Source organism: Semicossyphus pulcher, unplaced genomic scaffold, assembly GCF_022749685.1.
Source record: "Semicossyphus pulcher isolate SPU_LCO1_2020_fin unplaced genomic scaffold, fSemPul1.0.p SCAF_10, whole genome shotgun sequence".
Classification (NCBI taxonomy): Eukaryota; Metazoa; Chordata; class Actinopteri; order Labriformes; family Labridae; genus Semicossyphus; species Semicossyphus pulcher.
Genome location: NW_027211604.1, coordinates 8,181,700 through 8,202,125, shown reverse-complemented (window position 1 = coordinate 8,202,125; position 20,426 = coordinate 8,181,700). Strand labels below are relative to the sequence as shown.

Below are 20,426 nucleotides of genomic sequence, written 5' to 3'. Positions count from 1 at the left end.
GAATCATAGCCCACATTTAAATATTGAATTATAAGCTTAACCCATGGTTACAAGCTTAAATAATAAAACACTTAATAATAAATGACTTCTCACTGTGAGGACTTACATTGTGTGTAAATTAAGATTCTAGTCCTATTTCCCTTCCCCCTTGATTAGACTTTATATCACCACAAGAAGCCTCCATGGCTGAATGATGAATGTTGTGTAAGGCTTTCACTATAAAGTTCTGTATATAATGTGATCAAAAGCATGACGAGGAAGCATTTTCTCATCACTATCAATATTTCTAATAATATAGATATTGTATCTCTAACAGTCACAGGTGTCATTACAGCTCCTATAAGAAGTTTTTGCAGGCACCGGTTTTGCTCATCGGTTAAATCGCAAGTCTCATACACAGTCCTCAATGCAACGGCCCTGTGTTCGACTCCCACCCTCGGCCCTTTGCTGCACGTCCTCACCACTCTCTCTTCATCTGTTTCCGACACCATTCACTGTTTTATCTCTCTCAGTGAAGGAATAAAAAAACAAAATGTAAAAAAAAGAAGTTTCTGCTCTGTTTATACAGAGCTTGTAGCTTTCTGCACTGCGCTCCGAGGCTCTTTACTTTTGGCATGAGTAATGGCTGTAGCTTTGTGCTTTAAATATGTATAAACAGCCGCAAACAAGATTAAGACCAGTGGTGGACAAAGTACACATCTTCATAACTTGAGTCAAAGTACAGATACTCCTGGTCAAATATTACTCCAATACAAGTGAAAGTCAAATTATTACTTGTGTTAAAGTAGTGGAATATTTGCTTTTAAAAAACATTGTTTTATTTTCACAATGCATGAGTGCAGTCAAGAATGCAGGGTCTACATTCTGCTATGTTACGTTTCCTTAGAAAACATTTACATATTTAAACTCACATGCTACAGATTTCCACATTTGCAGCTCCAAATAATGGAAACAATAATAGGAGCAATTAAAACTACCTGAAGACCAGGGTAGATGTCAGCCGTAGCCATCATTACCACGACTAAATGAACCGCCTGATCTGAGTGATGTTTCGCGTGAGGTACAGGTATAACAGCACCCCTTAGACAAACCACACGAACACAGTTTATTGGATTTTAGAAAATAAAAGAAAATTCATCAGCTGACGTCAGAGCAAAAGTAGCGAGTAACGAGAACATTCATAGAAATGTAGTGGAGTCAAAAGTACGATATTTGTCTTTCAAAAACTTTGAAACAAGTTTCCCCCAAAAATAAAACTCATGTAAAGAACAGATACTACAAAATGTACTTAAGTACAGCACTCAAGTACATTTACTTGTCCACCCCTGATTAGGACTAATATTTGAGTGATACAAGGAACTGATAATGCACTGATTCACTATGAAAAAAACTATTTTTTGTTGTTATCTAAGAAAATTGGATAGATACAGGGTTTTCAGGTTAAAGAAAAAACTGTAGCTATGTTCTGTTAATATGTGTAAACAGCCTCAAACAAGGTGAGGACTTTTCTCTGCTCTACAACCAATGCCGGGCCCAGAGACAGAAGTATCTGTTTTCAAAGTACAAGCAAACTGCACCGTGAAAATGTCATAGGGTATTGAGATTACTTTAATGCCCAGATCTACTATTAAACTCTAAATACCCTTTCATGAAAGATATATTGTGAATCATAGAAGTGTTGTAGGCCAAAAGCTACATTTGTCCTCGTGAGCATGCTAGCAAGCTGGCGAAACCATCTTACAGCTAACCGAACAGCAGCCTTGTTTTTGAATAAGGTTTTCATGAACCTGGACCTACGGTGCCCTTTTTCCTGCCCTGATTGGTTTAGTTGCTTTAAACTGTTCCTGAGTTGTCGGCTTAATGACTGCAGGTTGGCACAGATGCGTGTTTCTGTGGTAGAAAGGTTAATGCACCTGATTTAAGCTTGTGCTGATAATAAGTGCTTTTATAATAATAGTGTTTTTCCATCACCTCTAACATGTCATGTGTCATGCGTTAATGCATTTCCATTTACTCTGTTGATGTGTTTATTTGCAAAATGAATCTCCTCTGGGCTGTTAAAGCTGAGTTTCACCAGTATACGGCATCCTTAGTGTGTGTTTGCATGCACGTTACGCACACGCCTTCCTTTAAGCGTTGATATGCAGTTGACTAGACAAATAAAACCATCTGCCTTGAACAGAATGTCTTTCAAATATAATTACACTAAAGGACAGAATTGAGCTCTTGCCACCCCATAACAGCAGACCCTGTCTCTATTAGATTAAGCTATATATGCGTGCCAAATCTCTGCTCTACTCAGTTATATTCAAGGCCCACCCATCAGAATATTTTTGGCTTCACTGGAGACACACTGCAGGCTGTGAGGCATTGTTAAAACCTGCCAGAGAAGGCGGTGATAGGCATCTAAAGCATCTGACCTTGAAGTGGTTATCTCATCCCCAGTAGGAGGGAAATCTGGCTTCTTTAGTAATATCAAAGGAGAACTCCAAATCCTCCTTGTCTCAGAAGCAAAGTCCCTCATTAGGTGCCATGCGGCCCTTTGGGCCGGTTTTTGTTGTGACGTATCTTTCTTCCTTTTATCAGTCATGAGAAAACGATTCAGACGGAACAAACGTGCTTTGCATGAAGCCCGTCTCTCTCTGAAAGCCTGTGAAACGAGTGCGACTGTGTTACTCAGCCTGAACCATAAGCTCCTCTATTGACCATTTATTGTGGCTTATTATTCAGACTGGGAGCACATTATTTACATGTAACAACATGAATTAAATGTACACAAAAAAGGGTGAAAAAGTGAGCATTTATTTAGTTTTAATACATACAAATAAAACCAACTCTTCCTCTTTAGTATCATAGATGTAAGAGGAAGTGGGGAGGTCAACATGAGGTCTGCCGTTAGCGCTGCTCCTCTGGGACTGTTTGTGTGTGTTTATGCGTTTAATATGTGTGTGTCTCTCCTCCAGGTTCATTCGCTGCAGAGCCAGCTCGAGTTCCAAGAACAGTCGATGGTGGAAAAGTCCCTCGTGTGCCGTCAGGAGGCCAAGATCCGCGAGCTGGAGACCAAGCTGGAGTACGAGAGGACACAGATCAAACGCTTGGAGGTGAGATTATCGTCTGTGTCTCGTAAACGTGAGAGACACGCTTTGTGAATCTGTAATTGCAAATGTGACAATTCATTTTGCATTTATCAAAAGAGGGCGATGATATATAATGAGGCTATAGTGTCATTGCATCGCTCCATCTCTCGAGGGGGGGCGTCTGAAGATCTGCTTTTATAACAGAGGAAATTACCATGTCATAGTTGTTTGTTTGTACATGCTGTAAAGGGACAGTCAGTCATTTTTAACCAGAGGAAAATGATGTCTGTTTATATATAAATGCAGCCTGAGTGCGTTCTGTCTCGCTCCACAGGGCAGACACCACTCATTAGACCTGAAATCATAAGTTAGAGTTTAATGTACAGAAGCGTATTGCATTCATTTGAGAGAACAAAATCTGCTCTGTTTCCAAATTATCGTGATACTTCAAAACCCTGCGAGAGGCTCTCATGTGCACACACTCGGGATGCTGCTGCTGATCAGCCTGACTAACAACAATACCATCTATATTACTTAAAGACATGAGTATCTCCCAGTGTCTCAACACCAAACCAAAATAAAACAGGATTAAACTGAACAGGCGGGACATGCTCGCTTTCATAAAATCAATCTTTCCTGTAATGAGAGCTAAGCGCAGGATTTTGAGGTGGATCGTTAAAGGGCTAGTTCGCCGATTTTCAACCTCAGTCCTTTCATGCTATTATGGGGAGCTAATGCCATTATGCAGTTTCACTCTGTGCCTTTGGAGGACGCTATCTGCTTCTCTAATGGGCCCTGGAAAACCCTTGAAAAAGCCAGGGAGCTTGCTAAACTACACTTCCTCAATCTAGGACGCCCGCCTCCGATGTCTCGTTCAAGATAATCCGGTTTGAAATGTAGACTGCAGAGATTTTTTCCACCGGGATATTCTCGTCATATTTCGGATTCTGTACCGCTCTGAGTCATTGCCTGCAGTGAGTATTTCACTCCAGCGTCTCTCGCTGGGCCGTTCCTTTCAGAGGGAGGGGTGCAATGCATGCTGGGTGTTGTAGGAATGTAGAATGGGCGAAACCACGAGCTGTTTGTTCAACTTTCTCCACAGCTATGGCGCCAATTTCAAATATTATTGCTTCTGTCGATTACAGAGAACACCAGCTTTGGCTGACAGAGGCTTTATCCAGGGGCGGACTGCTCCTTTAAATCTGAAAAACAGAGCAGATTTTTTTTTCCTTAACTGAATGCGATACGCTTCTGTATTAATGTGATACTTTACACAGAAATAATAATTTGTTCACCATATAATCACTATCATCATTGCTTGCCAATTTACTGACTCTTTTTAGATGTTATGATTTTCATATTTGCATATTTTGCCACAACAGCTAAAACTGTTCATTTGGAAAATTCTCACCTCTACAGCTGCCTCGGGGTCGACATGCATGTTGCTGTCCAGTATCATTCTCTGTTTAACCGACATCTTTGTCTGTCCAACTCCCTCCTTTACTCTCATGACACATTTACAGCCATAATATTAACATGTTGTCATATTCAATGGCATCTAATCCTACTTTTTACTCTTTGGTAACTGATTTGTGGATGAAACATACGCACAAGCTGACTGCAGCAGGTCACATTTTAGGGGTTTCATATCTGCTCATGAGGAAACATCATGTCTGTGCACGTCCTCCTGAACAGGGGGCACCCATCAGGCTGATTTTAGTCAAGTTTGTAAAATTATTTTTGTGAATTGCACTTGAAACATTTGTATAAGCATGCCCAAGAGTGGTGTAGATTAAGAATACAAGAACGTTTTTGCATGGGGGACACTGACGGTTTATACTCTCACTTGCAACTCATGTTAGGATATCAGACAATGGTCATACCTCTCAAATATTTTCAGTTGTTACAGTATATCAGTAGTATATTCTCAGGGCATCAGATAAGTTGATTGATGCTCAGTATCCTTACCTTTAATCCACTCTGAAAGAATAACGTAAAAAACAGAAGAGAGAGACAATATTTAAAGCAAAGAGAGAGATAGAGAATAAGTTCACATGTGACTTTCGTACTTCACTCTGTTCACCTTGAATCCTCTGCAGAGCCTGGTGGGTCGTCTGAAGGAGAACCTGGAAAAGATGACGGAGGAGAGAAACCAACGCATCGCAGCAGAAAGCAGAGAGAAGGAGCAGAACAAGCGGATGCAGCGGCAGATAAGAGACATGAAAGAAGAGACGGCGGAGCTGTCCAAGAAGGAGTCCGAGGCCAGCAGGAAGAAGCACGAACTGGTAAGGCTTTGGATGCTGGGAGCCTTGATAGGATCCAGGATAGGAGTTTACTTTAAAGGAGTTAACCGTGCTTCTTGTGTGCTGTGATCCGTTTACCAGGAAATGGACATTGAGAGCTTAGAGGCGGCAAATCAGAGCTTACAGGTGGACCTCAAGCTGGCCTTTAAGAGGATAGGCGACCTGCAGGCCGCCATAGAGGACGAGATGGAGAGTGATGACAATGACGACTTAATCAACAGGTACAGTTCAGCTTTAAAAAGGCTTTTAAATTGTGTTTTAAACATGCACTGTTTTGTGTTTAGCACTTTATAACTGAGCTCGGGGTTTTTTTTTCACCTGTCAATCACAACTTGTGTCTTTTCATACTCTATCTCCCACCTTGTTTGACATCAGTATCTCTCAGATACCTTTCTACTGTGTGAGTCATTTGACACTTTTTCTGCTCTCCAAGTAATTCTCACATGATTTAATTCAGCTCACTGCTTCTGATCTTTAGTCTCGGTGCTGGTTTTCTCTTTGGTTACGCCTTCCCTCTGTGCAGAGGGTTGAAGGGTTTTGCTAGCTCAGAGCCCACTGAGGTAAACACTGACTGCAATAATGCAGACCTGTCAAAAGGATGACATTACACACACCAGGTCTGTTTGAGAAGGGGGTCAGCAACAACATTAGTAGATTTACCGAGTCACGGCTTTAAAATAGACGGTTATTTAAAAACTGTATCTGCTGTTTTACACTTTTGTTTGTGTATCTCACCTTCTCTGTTTCTCTTTTTCCTTGTTCCCTTTTTGGTGTCCACACTCCCGGCAGTTTGCAAGACATGGTGACAAAATATCAGAAAAGAAAGAACAAAACGTGAGAACGGAAAATGCATCCTTTTGTTTCTGTCATTATGTTTGATTCCAAGTTTTTTTTTTTCTCTTTTCTCACCCATTGCAACCACAGGAGAGAATAATGCAGTATTCCTTACCCTGGCACTATGTGTTGTTTACAACAACACTGTGAGGAGAAGTCATTTTACACAGAATGGAAAGCTGTGTCTGGTCTACATCTCTGATAAAAGCTCTGCTGAAAGGCAGGCCCAGTATTGCATTTGGTTTCATTATATTTTGTGCCCGGAGGTCTGAACACAGGCAGACCTCGGTGGATATTTGGGGGATTGTTTTTGGACTCTTAAAGTTACTAAAAAATGATGCTCCAAAGTATATTGTAAATAGACTAAAACTCTAAATTACTTTTCTTCTTCAAGCCTGTTTGACAGCTTTGGAAAGTGTGACCCAAATAAAACAGCCAAGTGTAACAGACGTTCGGTAATACTGCATCATTGTCTCCATGAATATTAATGCATCAGACACCATCCTGTTTTTAAATCTGCAGAGTCATCAAACACCTTCATCGTGCATTTGTTTGGAGATGAAAGCTGTTTTGCGCTGTAAATTGTTTTTCCTCTGTGGCTTCCAAAGCACATGCAACAACAAGTCCACATCTCACTGAGTTTATGGCGAGTGAATACAGTTATCTTCTTAAAGCTCCTGTAACGTTTGGTTCGTGTCGATTTTGGCAACACCTGAACCGTACCTCTTTTCTCTTTGATGATTTTGTCCTGTACATTTGCCCTGGAAAATGTAAACAAAGGCAGCGTGCAGTTTCAGGCATTAAAAATAACTCTATAGAAATATTCAGTCTTGTTGCTGATGGTCTGGTTTGCTTTTGTAGCTCATATAGAGACATCAGAATTAATTTCAGTCTGTTTTATAACCAGAAACTCCTCACAGGACCGGATATTCACTTATCTTTGAAGTTGTATCTGTAGTCATCCATCTTTTCTTTGCTTGTTCAGCCATAGTAGATTACTGTTTACTCGCAACATTCGCAGAGACCGGAAAAGCAGCCGCTTAGCTCCGCCTACCCTCTCTGGCAGACCAACCACTGCTGGGTGATGGAAAACGCGTCACAAACTGGGCGCCGCTTGTTATTGTTTCCATGAAAGTCGCCACAGACACTCAGTCTGTAATAATACTATATACTGCAAATGCAAAGGCTTTCATCAGTGGGCCATAGGCTCATTGTGTTAGCTCATTCTGCGATAGATAGTGACTTAACAGACATTTATTTACATGAAAATCTTCAAGATCATTACTTTTATTTTGTTATACATTAAGAATATGATTGTTAAGCAAATGTATCATTTTATTTATCTAAAAGTTTTGAAGAATTATCTTAAATTATTTATTTAAATGCTTATTATATTTCATATACTAAATGGTTTTAGCCTTTGTCTTACTTTTTATTTTGAAAAAGTTTTTGAGACCTTCTCCTGGTTGAATATTGTCATTAAATTGGTTTACCGGTCATTAGATTTGACCAGAAAAGGATCTGAGATTTATCTGTGACTTAATCACATAGCTGAAACCATGACAGTAAAATCAGATGAGAAAACAAACCAAATTGGGCTTTCTATAGACGAGTGAAACGCAGTATAAATCTCTGGTATTGTTAGAAGAAATAGTTTAGCGCAATTTACTGTACATCTATTGCTGGTAAAAAAACATATTTTTGTTTACATTTCCAAAGGCATGACTTGAAAAGAGGAACAATATTGGGGCGCTTACCACAAACGTAGTATGATGGGACTAACTTCCATGTGCTCTGGAAGACCTAAAGCACGATTGCATGATGCATGATTGTGTAAAGCAGCACGCTGTGACTGAAGGCACAGTCAGCAAGTGGACAGTGTTTTACACAGAGCATGACTGATGTGTTCTCATCTGATCTCAGCTGCTGGTTCTCATGCATGCAAATACTCCACTAATCCAATCTCATTTCACAGCGCTGTGACACATTTAACTTTAAACACAAAAGATCACCTTGTCTTTCATTTAAAATGTGAACTCATTGATTGTGAATGTTAGACGTGTCCTTTTGACTCACTAAAAGTAATTTTCTTTCAGTCACAATACAGTGAAAGGAACTTTTGTGCCATGTTAGATCATTTAAACCTTCATCAGAGCGTATTAAAGAAATGTACTCTTTAGTTTGTAGAGCAGACACCCTCCGTAATTTCCCGCTTTAACCTCTGATTGCTTCTTCAAAGAGACGTGTCGTCACGCTCTTTATCACTTCTTCTTTTGGTAATCAAATTTTCATCAGACAACCGGTGTGTATCAGAGCTCCGCTTTTCTTTTTGTGCGACCAAACGGAGACGAACAATGATTTTTCATGTTTACTTAATTACATTTTCCCCTCCCCTGACATCATTGCATTAGCGGCACGGCTGAATAATAATTAATGATTCTTCTTCTAATTATGAAGTGGATTTTCCAGATCATTTACATTATTGTTCAATAGTTTTGCACTCCGGTGCTTTAAAACAGGGTTACAGTAGCTGGATTATAACAATGTAGGGGGACATAATATAAGGTTTTTAAAGCTGGGCTTCTGTTTACAGGTAAACGAGGGGTCAGGGGTGAATGCTTCCCTCAGTGTCGACTGACGGGAGAAGTTTTTTCACCTTTAACACAAGCTACTAATTATCCTGCATCACAAATTGTGTAAATGAGCGCCCTATGCTCCTTATGTCAGTGCTTAATTAGCTCACGGTGAACAGATACTGTTAAAATATGGTGTTGGAACCACAAGTGCTAAACTGGTAGAACCCGGCCATAAGAGATCTGATGCTGACTGTAAGTATTTGTGACAAAGATTTACAACCAGTGCAGGCAAATTGTCAGAAGCTATTAATGTTCACTTCTAAATTCTCGGGGCTTGTTGGTATCTACGAGCCTCAGGACTGGTTAGCTAGTAGTGCGGGGCCAAGGACAAATCGTTTGTGACACCATTTGCACAGCACTCGATTGCGAGCCACCTTCTATTTCACATATGTGTGTGTGTGTGTGTGTGTGTGTGTGTGTGTGTGTGTGTGTTAGAGAAAGGGGCCAGATAATTTGACTGAGGGCTGGTTTCAGTATTTTGTTGTGTAATACATCATGTTAAAGAGTCAAAGTAACCCTGAGATGACAAATGAGCAGCATGTGTAATCAGCTTCCTACAGTTAATGAACATGTTAGCTTAAATGTTGGCTTTAGCATGCAGCGGGGAAAGGATGGATGACGTAGCAGCAGCTTCATGAAGCACCTCTCAAACACGTTTTTCCTGTGGAATATAATAAAAATCAGGCCATTTATTCTCTCTGGGATCATCATTTGGTTTCCCACAGAAAGCCTGGCTGTAAGGTTGATGATGAGACGGTTAAATATGTTCATGCTTGTAGAAAGCTTGAAAGCCTGAACACCATCCAGTCCAAGAATTTGTCCGTTCTTTCTGTGTTCGCTCACTCCCTCGCAACACACCACACAGCAGCAGCAGCACCTTTTTGTGTAAAAACAATAGCTTTTAGGCAAACCATCAAAAAAAAAAAAAAAGACAGGAAAGAGGACACTTTGTTCTCCGAGGAAACATGACGGAAAATGTGACACAAAGCTTGATGACAAAGGAAACCGTGCGCTGTTCACTTGGACACCTACACTGATGGATGTGTGCGATGTCGCTAAATGACAGAGCTCAGCAGTCTGGCTGTCATCTCACACCTCTTTGAATATCGCGTTTGGTCCTATAAGCATTTTATTTGCAACATTTTGCATGATGTTTCAAGGCTCAGATAGATAAGCTTGTCCGGGAAACAAGATCTGTTACCTGCATTGAGGTCACTCATTTATAATGACAGGCAGCTGTCTGTAGACGTTGCATAAAACATATTGACAACTTGGCAATAAACAAGGTAAATATGTAAGATTGATGGCAGCTGAAAGTTGCCTGTAGATAAGACTATAAATAACAGTGAAGATGAGGCTCAAAGTCTGTTATAAATCATGAAGAATAGAAAACTGCTGCTGCGAACAACAACCCTGTCACCGTCGCCTGCTACAGTGTGTTTAATATACAGTACAATGTCCTCGTCTGACGCCAGAACAATAGAGTGGAAAATGTAATTTTCTCTGACAGAGCTTACCATAGCAACACGAGTCAAATTTAGTATAGGCCCTCAGAACATATGCATCTCAATGTAGTTTTCAACTATCTCTGTGAAACGTGAAGATAAGTTTTCACACAGCGAGTAGCCAAGGAAAACTTCAATCAGCTCCGCTTTATGTATATACTCTGGCAAATTTCATACATACATTTAGCCCAAAGTGCTTCACAAAGTAGAGATAATTTTCAAACACTGTATCTAGAAAAGAAGCTGTAAGCAGAGTGTCCTCTAATCATTTATTACATAACACATATGGACCATGATTGCAGTATTGACTTCGAGGCTGTAGTCCCCTCCCTCGTCCTTTCCCTTCACGTTTACCTTCTAGGACAATGGGATGCATGATTCAGAAAATTCAGCATGGATTTGACTTAAATGAGGATTGACCTTAGTCAGGTGGGATCTGCCGAGCTTTTAGAATATACAGCGACCACAGGTCTCAGTATATTGATTGTTATGTCAAGCGTAGGGCCGAGGGGATGCCTCATGGCTCCACTCCAATAACAATCAGTAGGTAGCAGGTGACATGCCACACAGATGCTAGCAGCCTGGAACCATCCAAACAAGTTCATTATGACCCCGACAGCTTCATCTACATCTATGTCGGCTGAACTTCTGGTCTGGAAAAATCTCGAGGATGTTGGTGTTTATGCATCATATAATCAAGGTTTCCTATCTGCCTGGATTGCATTGCTTTATACTAACCCATAATAATGTGAAAGAATGAATAAGACTGGGAAATTACAAACAAAAAAAGGAAAGCTAACCCTTTATTTTCCCTGTGTAATTAAAGTCAAAGTTACAGTGCTTAAAACATTCACATAACATTTTGTCTAACTTCCTGTCTGAATTGTTGCACAAGATAAATTAAAGCACTTTGATTTGAAAGTAATAAGAATCACTGATTGAGGATTAAGTGGAATTGTTAAAAGAAGTTAATCTACATTTGGATTAACTCATTTGATTGAAACATTTTTGCACTTGAAGATCAATAAATGACGTTATTTGAATGTTAAGAAGAATAATTTCTCGCTGTCTTGTTGGAGTCTCAGATCCTCTCAAACTCTTGCCGGATTTTGTTTCTTCACAGTGGGGATGAGACAGAAACAGACTCTGAGGTGGAGGACCGTGTGGACGGAGTTAAGTCTTGGCTCTCGAAGAACAAAGGCTCCACAAAGACCACGTCGGATGAGAGTAGTCTGAAGAGCACCAGGTTAGTACTCATGCCCCTTTGCATCATGACAGATAACCATGTACTCCCCCGTTGTTACACAGCGATAAAACTTCCCTCTTTCCCAGCCTTGAAAAGGCCCAGGATTACCTGGGGCCGTTTGTAACAGAAGGATGGGTATTTCATGTGATTAGGTGTCATCTCTCTCTCTCCCAGTAATCTGTCTAATGACAGCAGGCGGAATGGGGAAGCGACTGCTGTCAAATTTATTGAAGTGGCCGATGGCCAGTTGGCATGCCTGCTAAATGATGTCTCTGCCACAGTTAGACAGATCTTCTCACTGGTTGATTGCCTCACTTTCTATAATGTATACTGTACATAATGGCAATCGCCAGAGGTGTTGTATATGTTCCCTGACTCTTGACTGGTCCCAAGGACAAAATTAAAAAGACAGATTACATGTCAAGGTACCGAAATATAAAGTCTCATTATGTTATGTCAGGTGGTGTTTAATGCTAAGAATGTAGCATGAAATTAAAGATGAGAGTTTCTCCTGCCGTTTCTGATCTTTCCGTTCTGTTGGTAGTCTCTGGTGTCAACTGTATCGTGTAACCCTTTTAGACATGCAGCAAATGCAGATGCCAAAGAGGTGAAAGAAGTAATGGAGAAGAAAAATGAAGGAGGTAAAGATGGGGCAGAGATAGAGCAGAACAGATCAGTGTCTGTCATGAGTTCCCTAAGCTACAGGAAGCGCTCCAACCTCAAAGACTCCATAGGAGGCAGAGGTGATGAGAGCTCCCTGTTTAGCACTCTCAAAGAACAGCCTGACGCACCGGACCACGCCTCCATTCGCAAAGCCAAGTCTAAGTCGGGAGACCTCCAGGAGGATTGGAAGAAGAGCCAGGCTCAGGAAGACTTAGACGACAAAGGCTCCGTCATCTCCATGGCCTATTCTGAAGCCACCAGCAGAGCCAGGAAGGGCTTCGAGTCCCGATGGACCTCCCGCAGCAGCCCTGAATTTGATAAGGAGTCCATGGTTTCCTCCGTGGCTCCCAGCAGGATGTCCACAAGGAGGGGAATGTTGGACATGGATGATGACGCTAAGTCGACTATCAGCAGCGTGAGCCGCTCCAGCCCCCGATCGCTTCGTCGCAGCTCCTCTTGGAAAGACGAGCGACGCAGCAGCTCTCGTCTGTCCCTTGCCCGCAGCTGTGGCCTGAGTGAATTTGGCCTGCATGTGGATGATGACGACGATGACGATGGCCGGAGTGTGGCTTTTAGTGAAGGGGGACCTTCATCTTTCAGTCCCCGCTCCCTCAGTCGTAGCTTTTCTAACCCGGCCCAACCTCGCTCCTCCGACAGCAATGTGCCAGAGGTGTCCGACATTAAAACCGTCACCCATCGCAATTACCTTGATCCTGATTTGGAGGCTGCCATCAATGAGGTGCTGAGCTTCAAACCCATTAAGTTCAAGCGCAGCAAACTTGATGAGTCCAGTGGCGAGGAAGAGGTGGAAAAGAAAGGGCCAGGAAGTGAGGACAGCAGGAAGAAGGGAGATGATGAAGGGCTTGGCTCCAGCACGTCCGGCCTGCTTCGATCGGCATCAGGTTCTGCTTTGGACTACAATCGGCCATCCAGCATCCTGAGCTCCAGCAGCTCCCGCAGCCGTAGAGACAAGAAAAGTAGAATCTCTCCTTCAGACGACTCTTCATCAGATGAACGTCAAAGCAGGAGGAGCTCAAGGGGGAAGAAGGGCAAGAAGTCCAAGAAGAGATCGAAGAGGAAGCCGAGCGAGTCGGAGGATTCCTCCTCCTCCTCAGAGTCGTCCTCTTCCTCTTCCTCCGACTCGACCATCTCCTACCGCAGCTCAAACAGTGTTAAAAAGAGCCCGAAGCAACCGTCTGATGATGATGAGATGGAGCCCAGACCAGCCAGCAAAAAGGAAACAAAGAAGAATAAGAAGAAGGTGGATAACTTGGTGATGAAGTACCTCTACAAGCCTGACAGTGACTGAAACCAGCAGTGAAAGGTGATGCTTGGTGTGATAATAACCCAGGAGCCTGACGTAACTGAAACTGGGATTAATGGAGCACTTAATGTACTAACTTAGTTTGCTGTGTGTGACTGATTAATCCTTGCAGTAGACTAATCTCAAACAGATTCTGTTGGAGGCGTTTTGGATTCAATTTGTAGCCGAGTATTTTTGACCCGTAGCATTTCAGTGGTCTTTGTTTGCATGCAGGAAAACAGTCCATGTGAGGGCAAAAGAGGCGTAAAGCATCAAACCTAGCATCAGCTATCATCTGATGATTCTCTATCAACAGACATCTGCATATAAGCATGGTCTCTGAAATCCAACTCCGTTCCCGTGTCCAATGTTGCTTGTCTGGCTGTAAACACAAGGAAGGGGAAGCCCTGATTTCCTTTGACAGGACGATAGACGATGGGATCCCAGAGTGGCGACACACTAATGTTGGCTCACGTTGGCCGACCCATGCATGCCATGATTTGTTTTTTCCTTTGCTGTTTGCCAATCCTTGTTTGAAAAGATAACCCTTTACTGAACTTAACTCTTGTTTGCAGTATTGACAAAACCTCGAATCACTTCAGTTTTATTTCAAAATGCCACAGATATGTTTTAGTTCGAGGTATGCTGTAATCTGTGTTTGCTATTCACTGAAGATTGCTTTCCTCATTGTTGCTTCAAGGTTTATTTGTCCCACTTGTAACTATCACAAGGATTGCACTTAAAACCTACTCAGACATACTTTTTTACAAAGCAGTCTTACATTCCTATTTCCATTTTGCAAAGATGGATTGATTCCCTGCGAATGCGAGTGTTTCTCCTCATGTTGTGATTGATGTTTTTTTAAGTACATACTTTCAGATGGGGATGTTAGCCCGTGGCTGTTCTTAAAGCACAAACAGATGTTGGCAATTAAGGAAACCCAAAACGACACCAATTTCTGTTTTACCATGTTGGAGTTTACAGAGGTGTGACATGACTTGATGTGCGTACTTTGCATCATTATTCAAACGCAAAGATTAGCTCCAAGCTTTAAAAGCCTTTCTATTCTATTAATGTAATTGTCCTGACAGTTTGAGCATCTCTGCCTGTGTTTTCTGAAAAAAACAGCTTTACTGAGGGTTTTCTGTTGGTTAAATTGTACTTGAATATGTTTGTAGTTTAACAGTGGCTCTTTTATTTATCATTGTAGTGTCACGGTTTCCAGTTAAACAAAAAGGTGAGGACCCAGAAGCAGACTTATACGGATTTAATTAAATAAAAGGCAAAAATGCACAAACAAAACAGAGCAAAAAACGTACAAACAAAACCGGGAAAAAGGTCATCCAAGGGAACATGAGGAGGGATCAGGGGGGGCACGAAGATAATCCAGAAAAAGGTCAGGGACATAGACTCACACACACGATGGACGACAATGAACAGGCCACGAGACAGGGGAGCACTAATCAGACACAGGTGAGACAATCAAGGGGCAGGTGAAAACAATCAGGGCAGGGCACATAATCAAACAAGCGGGAAACACAAAGGCAGGAAGTGGACCAACACGAGAGACAAGGTGACAAAGAAAAACAGGAAATGATCTAATCAAAAAGACACAAGTGAACCGAACATGGAATACACAAAACTAAACAATGAGAACTCATGACAGGGAGACAAAGTGACAAGGTAAAACAAAAAATAATAACTGAACACCGAAATACAAGACAAAAACATAACTAAACTAGAATGACTCATGACATGTAGGGTAAGTTAAGGTAGGTTGAGTAAACCGACGGTACAGATGGTACAATTTTCTGCTGTTATTCATAGCTCCTCTTATGCTCATAATGCTACTCATAGAACCAGGGTTACAAAAGTAACCTAAAGTTATTACGGTTCATATTTTTTCTATTTCTTGCTAACATGCTATCTTGCTTATTTTGCCCGATGCTTGTTTTTAACACATCATTTTTTGGAACATTTGTTATAGAAATAATTTGTAAATTTAAAATCAACCATAACAATAATTTTAAGCAGGGGATGGTAAATATCTTTCTTTGGCTAATGCTTCCAAGCAGAAGGTCCCCTGCTATCGTAGCAGTTGTCCTGACTTACTTCCACATTGCAACCACCTTATGGGAGCTGTCACACCCTTATAAACGATTGATTTGCAGCTGTTTCTATGACGAAGCTGGAAAAGTAGTAGATATTTGTCGTTAGATCATTGGCAGTTCTGGTTGCTATATGTGAATGTTTATGCACTAAATGGACAAGTTTCAGTCTGGATGTATAAAAAGAAAAGTGAATGAAGTCGCCATTCCTGTAATACATTGAGCGACTGTGATGCTGTGTAGTCATGGCAACATAATTGAAGGCTGTAAAGCTCCGGTTTTAAGTGACCTTTATTGAATAACATAGGAGAAAGCAAGCTACAATGCAGAACACAGAATTACTCTTGGCATAGCTAGGATTTACTGAGCTCATCGATGCTAAATTAGTTTGTATGATTTGACATGACATTCACCTAACTAACTGCACGTACTGTCTACTTATATGTAACCATGGTGCAGCTGTTTCAATGCTCCTGCATGGGAAGTGAGAATCTTTCTGAGTATATTAATAGCTTTTCAGAGGTGTTAGAAGGGTTTTGTGATGCATTTTTTCCTTTATATAAATAAAAAATTAGTAACCAGCCATGAGAGCAATATGCACATATGCTATGCAAACCTCAGGGACCAAGTTGTTTACTGCCGGGGGAAGAGCCCAAATTGCTTGCGGTGTCCCATGCCATATTTTTACAACCTCCCTTTTCCTCCTCTACACCTTTCAGTTTTGTTTCTACAGTCTACAACCAAGTAATGATATAACGTTGTGTCTGTATGTGTGCTGACCCTTATAGCCCTCCTGTGTGCCGTAAACAGCCGGGTCCTGGCAGATCGGATGAAGAGGATGAGGCGGAGAGAGACTCCAGCAGGCAGTCGCTGAGGCAGAGCGACAGCGAAGGCGCATTGGTGGAGAGTGCATCGTAACCCAAACTCAGATGTTTTCAGTGACTCCAAACACACACAGGTGGGACAGTTGTTTTGCCCGCAGTTTTACCACCATTCAGACAGCGAAAAAGGCTTCCAGAGGAGAAGAAGAAGAAGAGGCACAAAGAACCCTGATTAGCCTTTGCTTTTTATGATCTTTTATTATTATGGCAGTGGAATTGATGTTCCTTTCATCATAATTATGCGTTTTCTTTATTTAATGCAACATATTGAATAAGTGAATCACTCCAGTGAAGTTGAGCGCTATCAGAAGAACTTCCTTCTGCTGCTTCACTTATAAGAGCTGCTTTCCAGGCAAATTTAAGCTCCCCTCTGCTCTCTCCGCTCGCTCTTCACATAGCTCTGCCAAGAGGATTTAGATAAGCCCGCTTCTCCAAGAACCTCTGACCAACTATTAAGACTGTTCTTATCTCCTCCCCAGTGGACTGGCGCGGTGGGAGGAATTAACCCATTTTCAATTAATTATCTTGCTGTAAGTTTACATTTGGCTCTTGTTCCACTTTCAGATATCCATCGTTTGAGCAAAGTGATGCAGATCACAAATCATCAAAGTGAAATAGTTTTGGAAAATAGATATTTGAAACTCGCTTTTAGATATATGAAATGGATTCAAAGCTTAATCTGATCTCAAAGTGTATATATAGATAAAATAAATATATGTGGAATCAAAGCCTTTGCATAAAGATGATATTCAAATGAATTAAGATAGTGAGTATTTTAATAAGATAAGGTTTATGTCATTCTCCTGATTTATTCTTATCTTTTAGCAGAGTGCATGTCTGTCTGCCTTTAGTTTGGTTCTTTGCTCATGCGTTTGTCCAGCAGTATCTTATATGTTGAAGTCCAAAGGGAATGTTTTTTTTTGCTAAGAGCTTTTATGACCGTGCAGATGCAGCGATGTTGCATTTGAAAACGCTGGATTTCTACTCTTTATGGTAAATTAAAGCTCCCTTTAATGTTAAATCCTGTATTAATATATTCCAATATATTGAAGATGATTTTGTTTGTCATTGCATATTTTGTCACAAGTATACAGTGCAGATTGTCTTGAACTGGGGGGACTTGTTTGGCCATATTGGTTAAAGCAGTAATAGTTACAACCTTTTCAGTAAAACCTGGTCCTCCCTTTTTAAGGTGCCAAAGACTTTGTTCATTAAACTGCTGATTTCTTGCACGCAGGAAAAAAAAAAAAATTATGCAAAAGGATGTTGATGTTCAGAACGAAGTTTTGGAGGGTTATCAATGTCAGACTCTTGTATATTTAATTTATTTAGTCACCTGTCTACACTTTATTACTTCATAGAATACAGCCAAGGATACCCTTTAATTAGGTCCAGTCTGCTCTAATAATTCAATACATTATGTGATTCTTTGCTGTCCAGGCTCGCTGGTTATTTCTGTATTTCTGTATTTGGCCTTACAGAATGATAATAATATCCTTAGCTGCTTGTGACCTTATGAATTTTAAACTATTTAAATAAAGTGTGGTTAACTCTGAATACAGAAGCATATAAAGTCTGTGTGCATGTGGACTGTCTGCCCATGTGCAAAGAAATGCTTCAAGTGTCTGGCTGGCTATTTGCATATCTTCTCAGAAGAGACTAATCTGCATTTCATGTCTTATTTTCTCCTTTTTTTTCTTTGCTTCACACATGAATATTAATGTGGAACTTTGATGTCAGTGAATCAGAATAGACTTGTTTAATGAAAAAAACAGTGTAAATTTCACTTCCTCTGAGTTAGAGCTGCACATTATGTTTCAAAAGTTTGCAGACTCTGCAGTATCTTTGGAGAAGACGCATCTATTTTCATGATTGCACAGATCATCATTTGTAATATGAGTGATTTTGGAGTTTTTGTTTTGTAGTAAATAAATTCAGTTTCTTTACAGGATCACTGTTGACTCAGTGTGTTTTTTTTATAAAAGGTAATATTTGGGTTCAGATTCCTCTCGGTAAGAAAACAGTTGGAGGAAAGGAGGTTAGAGTGTAGGCAGGACATTTTTAGCAAAACAAGCCATTGATGTTTGATTAATTTTAGCTCATCTACCCCAGAGTATCTTCTCATTATTCCCATCCAGTTTTCCCAGGAGACTGCAGAGGAAACAAACAGTGCGGTGAAATTATTAATTCTGAGCTCTTGGAGGAATGAACATTGCTGCCATTACCTGACTGCTGCACAGCTACACAGTTCAAAACCGAGCTCGGGGCAAACTCGGGAAGATCAAAAAGCGAGAGCAAGCGCAGTCTTCCTCCCCGCATCAATTTCGATTCTACATAGGTGGAGCTTACCTGGATTCAAAGGGATTGATGGGTTTAGATTACCACCTTGGTTGACATTCACAGTTGGTGTGTTTTGCTTGAAAGAATCCCCTATTTATCCAACCAATCTGTAATCCTTATTCCTATACACAAACCTGTCTGGGTGCTGCGTCTGTGGCGGGGAGCTTTTGCTGTAATTTCACTCCACTTGTGTGCAGCCTCTGGGTGGCTGCATGTTTCTGCTTAAAGGCTTTCCATTGAGTGACAGATTAAATTCTGCTCCCGATTTTACTTATTTGGGCTCTAACACTGTTTCACAAGCCACTGGAGCAGGAAGTCATTAGCTCGACAAAGCCGAGCAAGTCTGTGTTTATGGTGCCACCCTCGCTGTTATTTAGACAGAATGGTTCGGCCACAGACAGCTTCTGCACTGGATGTCTAATGCTGCCCTATATAATAATGCACAACATTACTGTAGGAGGCAAGGATTATATTGTTAATTTTCCTCATAGTTTCCTTATATCCTGTTCCTAGAATGTGTACATTTGTATATAAAGTTTGAATTTTTGAACATTAAGAATAAGCTAATAATAATGAATCAGTATGTTGTTATTATCCTTGACTTTAAGTTTAATATTTAATGTTTAGGTGTAGAATAGCCTATTTCATTAATTTTTTGATAAAGACGTACTGTCACTTTAAGAGAGCGCACCCTGGCGCACGTATTTCTGTAAAGCTGTTGGCACGTGCGGACTGGGGGCATGCCCCAAAATGGAAGCGAAGGTTAGCAGAGCAGGTAGCTTACCGTTAACAGTTTGGTGTAGGCTCTAAGTCATTTTCCCTTCACTTCCGACCCAGTTGTCAAATGTTTTTCGTCTTCACTGCAGTGTTTGTAAAATGTTTAATATCCATAGCAACAAATGTTAGCTAGCAGTTTGCCAAACTGAGCTATGGATGGACAAAAGTCAGGAGTTTATTCTAACTTAAAAGTTATACCTTGTCATGCAGTTGGAACACATTTTAGCACACTAGACTAATCTCAAAGTTTACAGATAAAGAAGTGTAAAAAGTGGTGTGAGAGAGGCCTTATTGAGGACAGTCTTCACCCAGAGGCAAATATATAAACAAGATTAAGTATTACAACAATAGCATGCTAGCCTGTATGCTGGTCTTTGCACATGTGCTATATGCTAACATCAGTATGCTAGCAGAATCAAAAAATGACAACACTAACAGGATGTTAAGGGAGGCCTTTTGATAATATTGTTAGTCTATTTCAGTGTTTGTCCTCCTTTTCATTCGATCAATTTACCAGGTCAGATCATCATTTGTTGCTACAGATCATCATCATCAACACACATCAAAACCAGGCCTCACTTAGCCCTACAGTTTGTCAGACTAAATACCTGGGTGTCAGAATCCCACAGTTTTTACAATGTTCCTTCTTCTGCCTTATGTCTTTGTGCCCTTATCCACCTTTGTCTTTTTAAAGGCTCAGTTTTAAAGTTTTAAATCTTATAAACTTAGTTCTGTGTCCTTTAGCCTGTTTGG

General features: G+C 40.8%; 1 protein-coding gene across 1 annotated transcript in view; it reads left to right on the top strand.

Annotated features, from left to right (window-relative positions):
- The window catches only part of LOC138595358 (unconventional myosin-XVIIIa-like), a 75,003-nt gene extending 58,475 nt beyond the window's left edge, over window positions 1-16,528 (top strand). The window contains exons 35-40 of the mRNA XM_069666739.1: window positions 2,964-3,101; window positions 5,177-5,362; window positions 5,462-5,601; window positions 11,479-11,601; window positions 12,181-13,588; window positions 16,464-16,528. Of these exons, the coding sequence (XP_069522840.1) occupies window positions 2,964-3,101; window positions 5,177-5,362; window positions 5,462-5,601; window positions 11,479-11,601; window positions 12,181-13,573 (1,980 nt within the window). The 3' untranslated portion in view covers window positions 13,574-13,588; window positions 16,464-16,528. The remainder of the gene's footprint in view (window positions 1-2,963; window positions 3,102-5,176; window positions 5,363-5,461; window positions 5,602-11,478; window positions 11,602-12,180; window positions 13,589-16,463) is intronic.
- The last annotated feature ends 3,898 nt before the right edge of the window (window positions 16,529-20,426 follow it).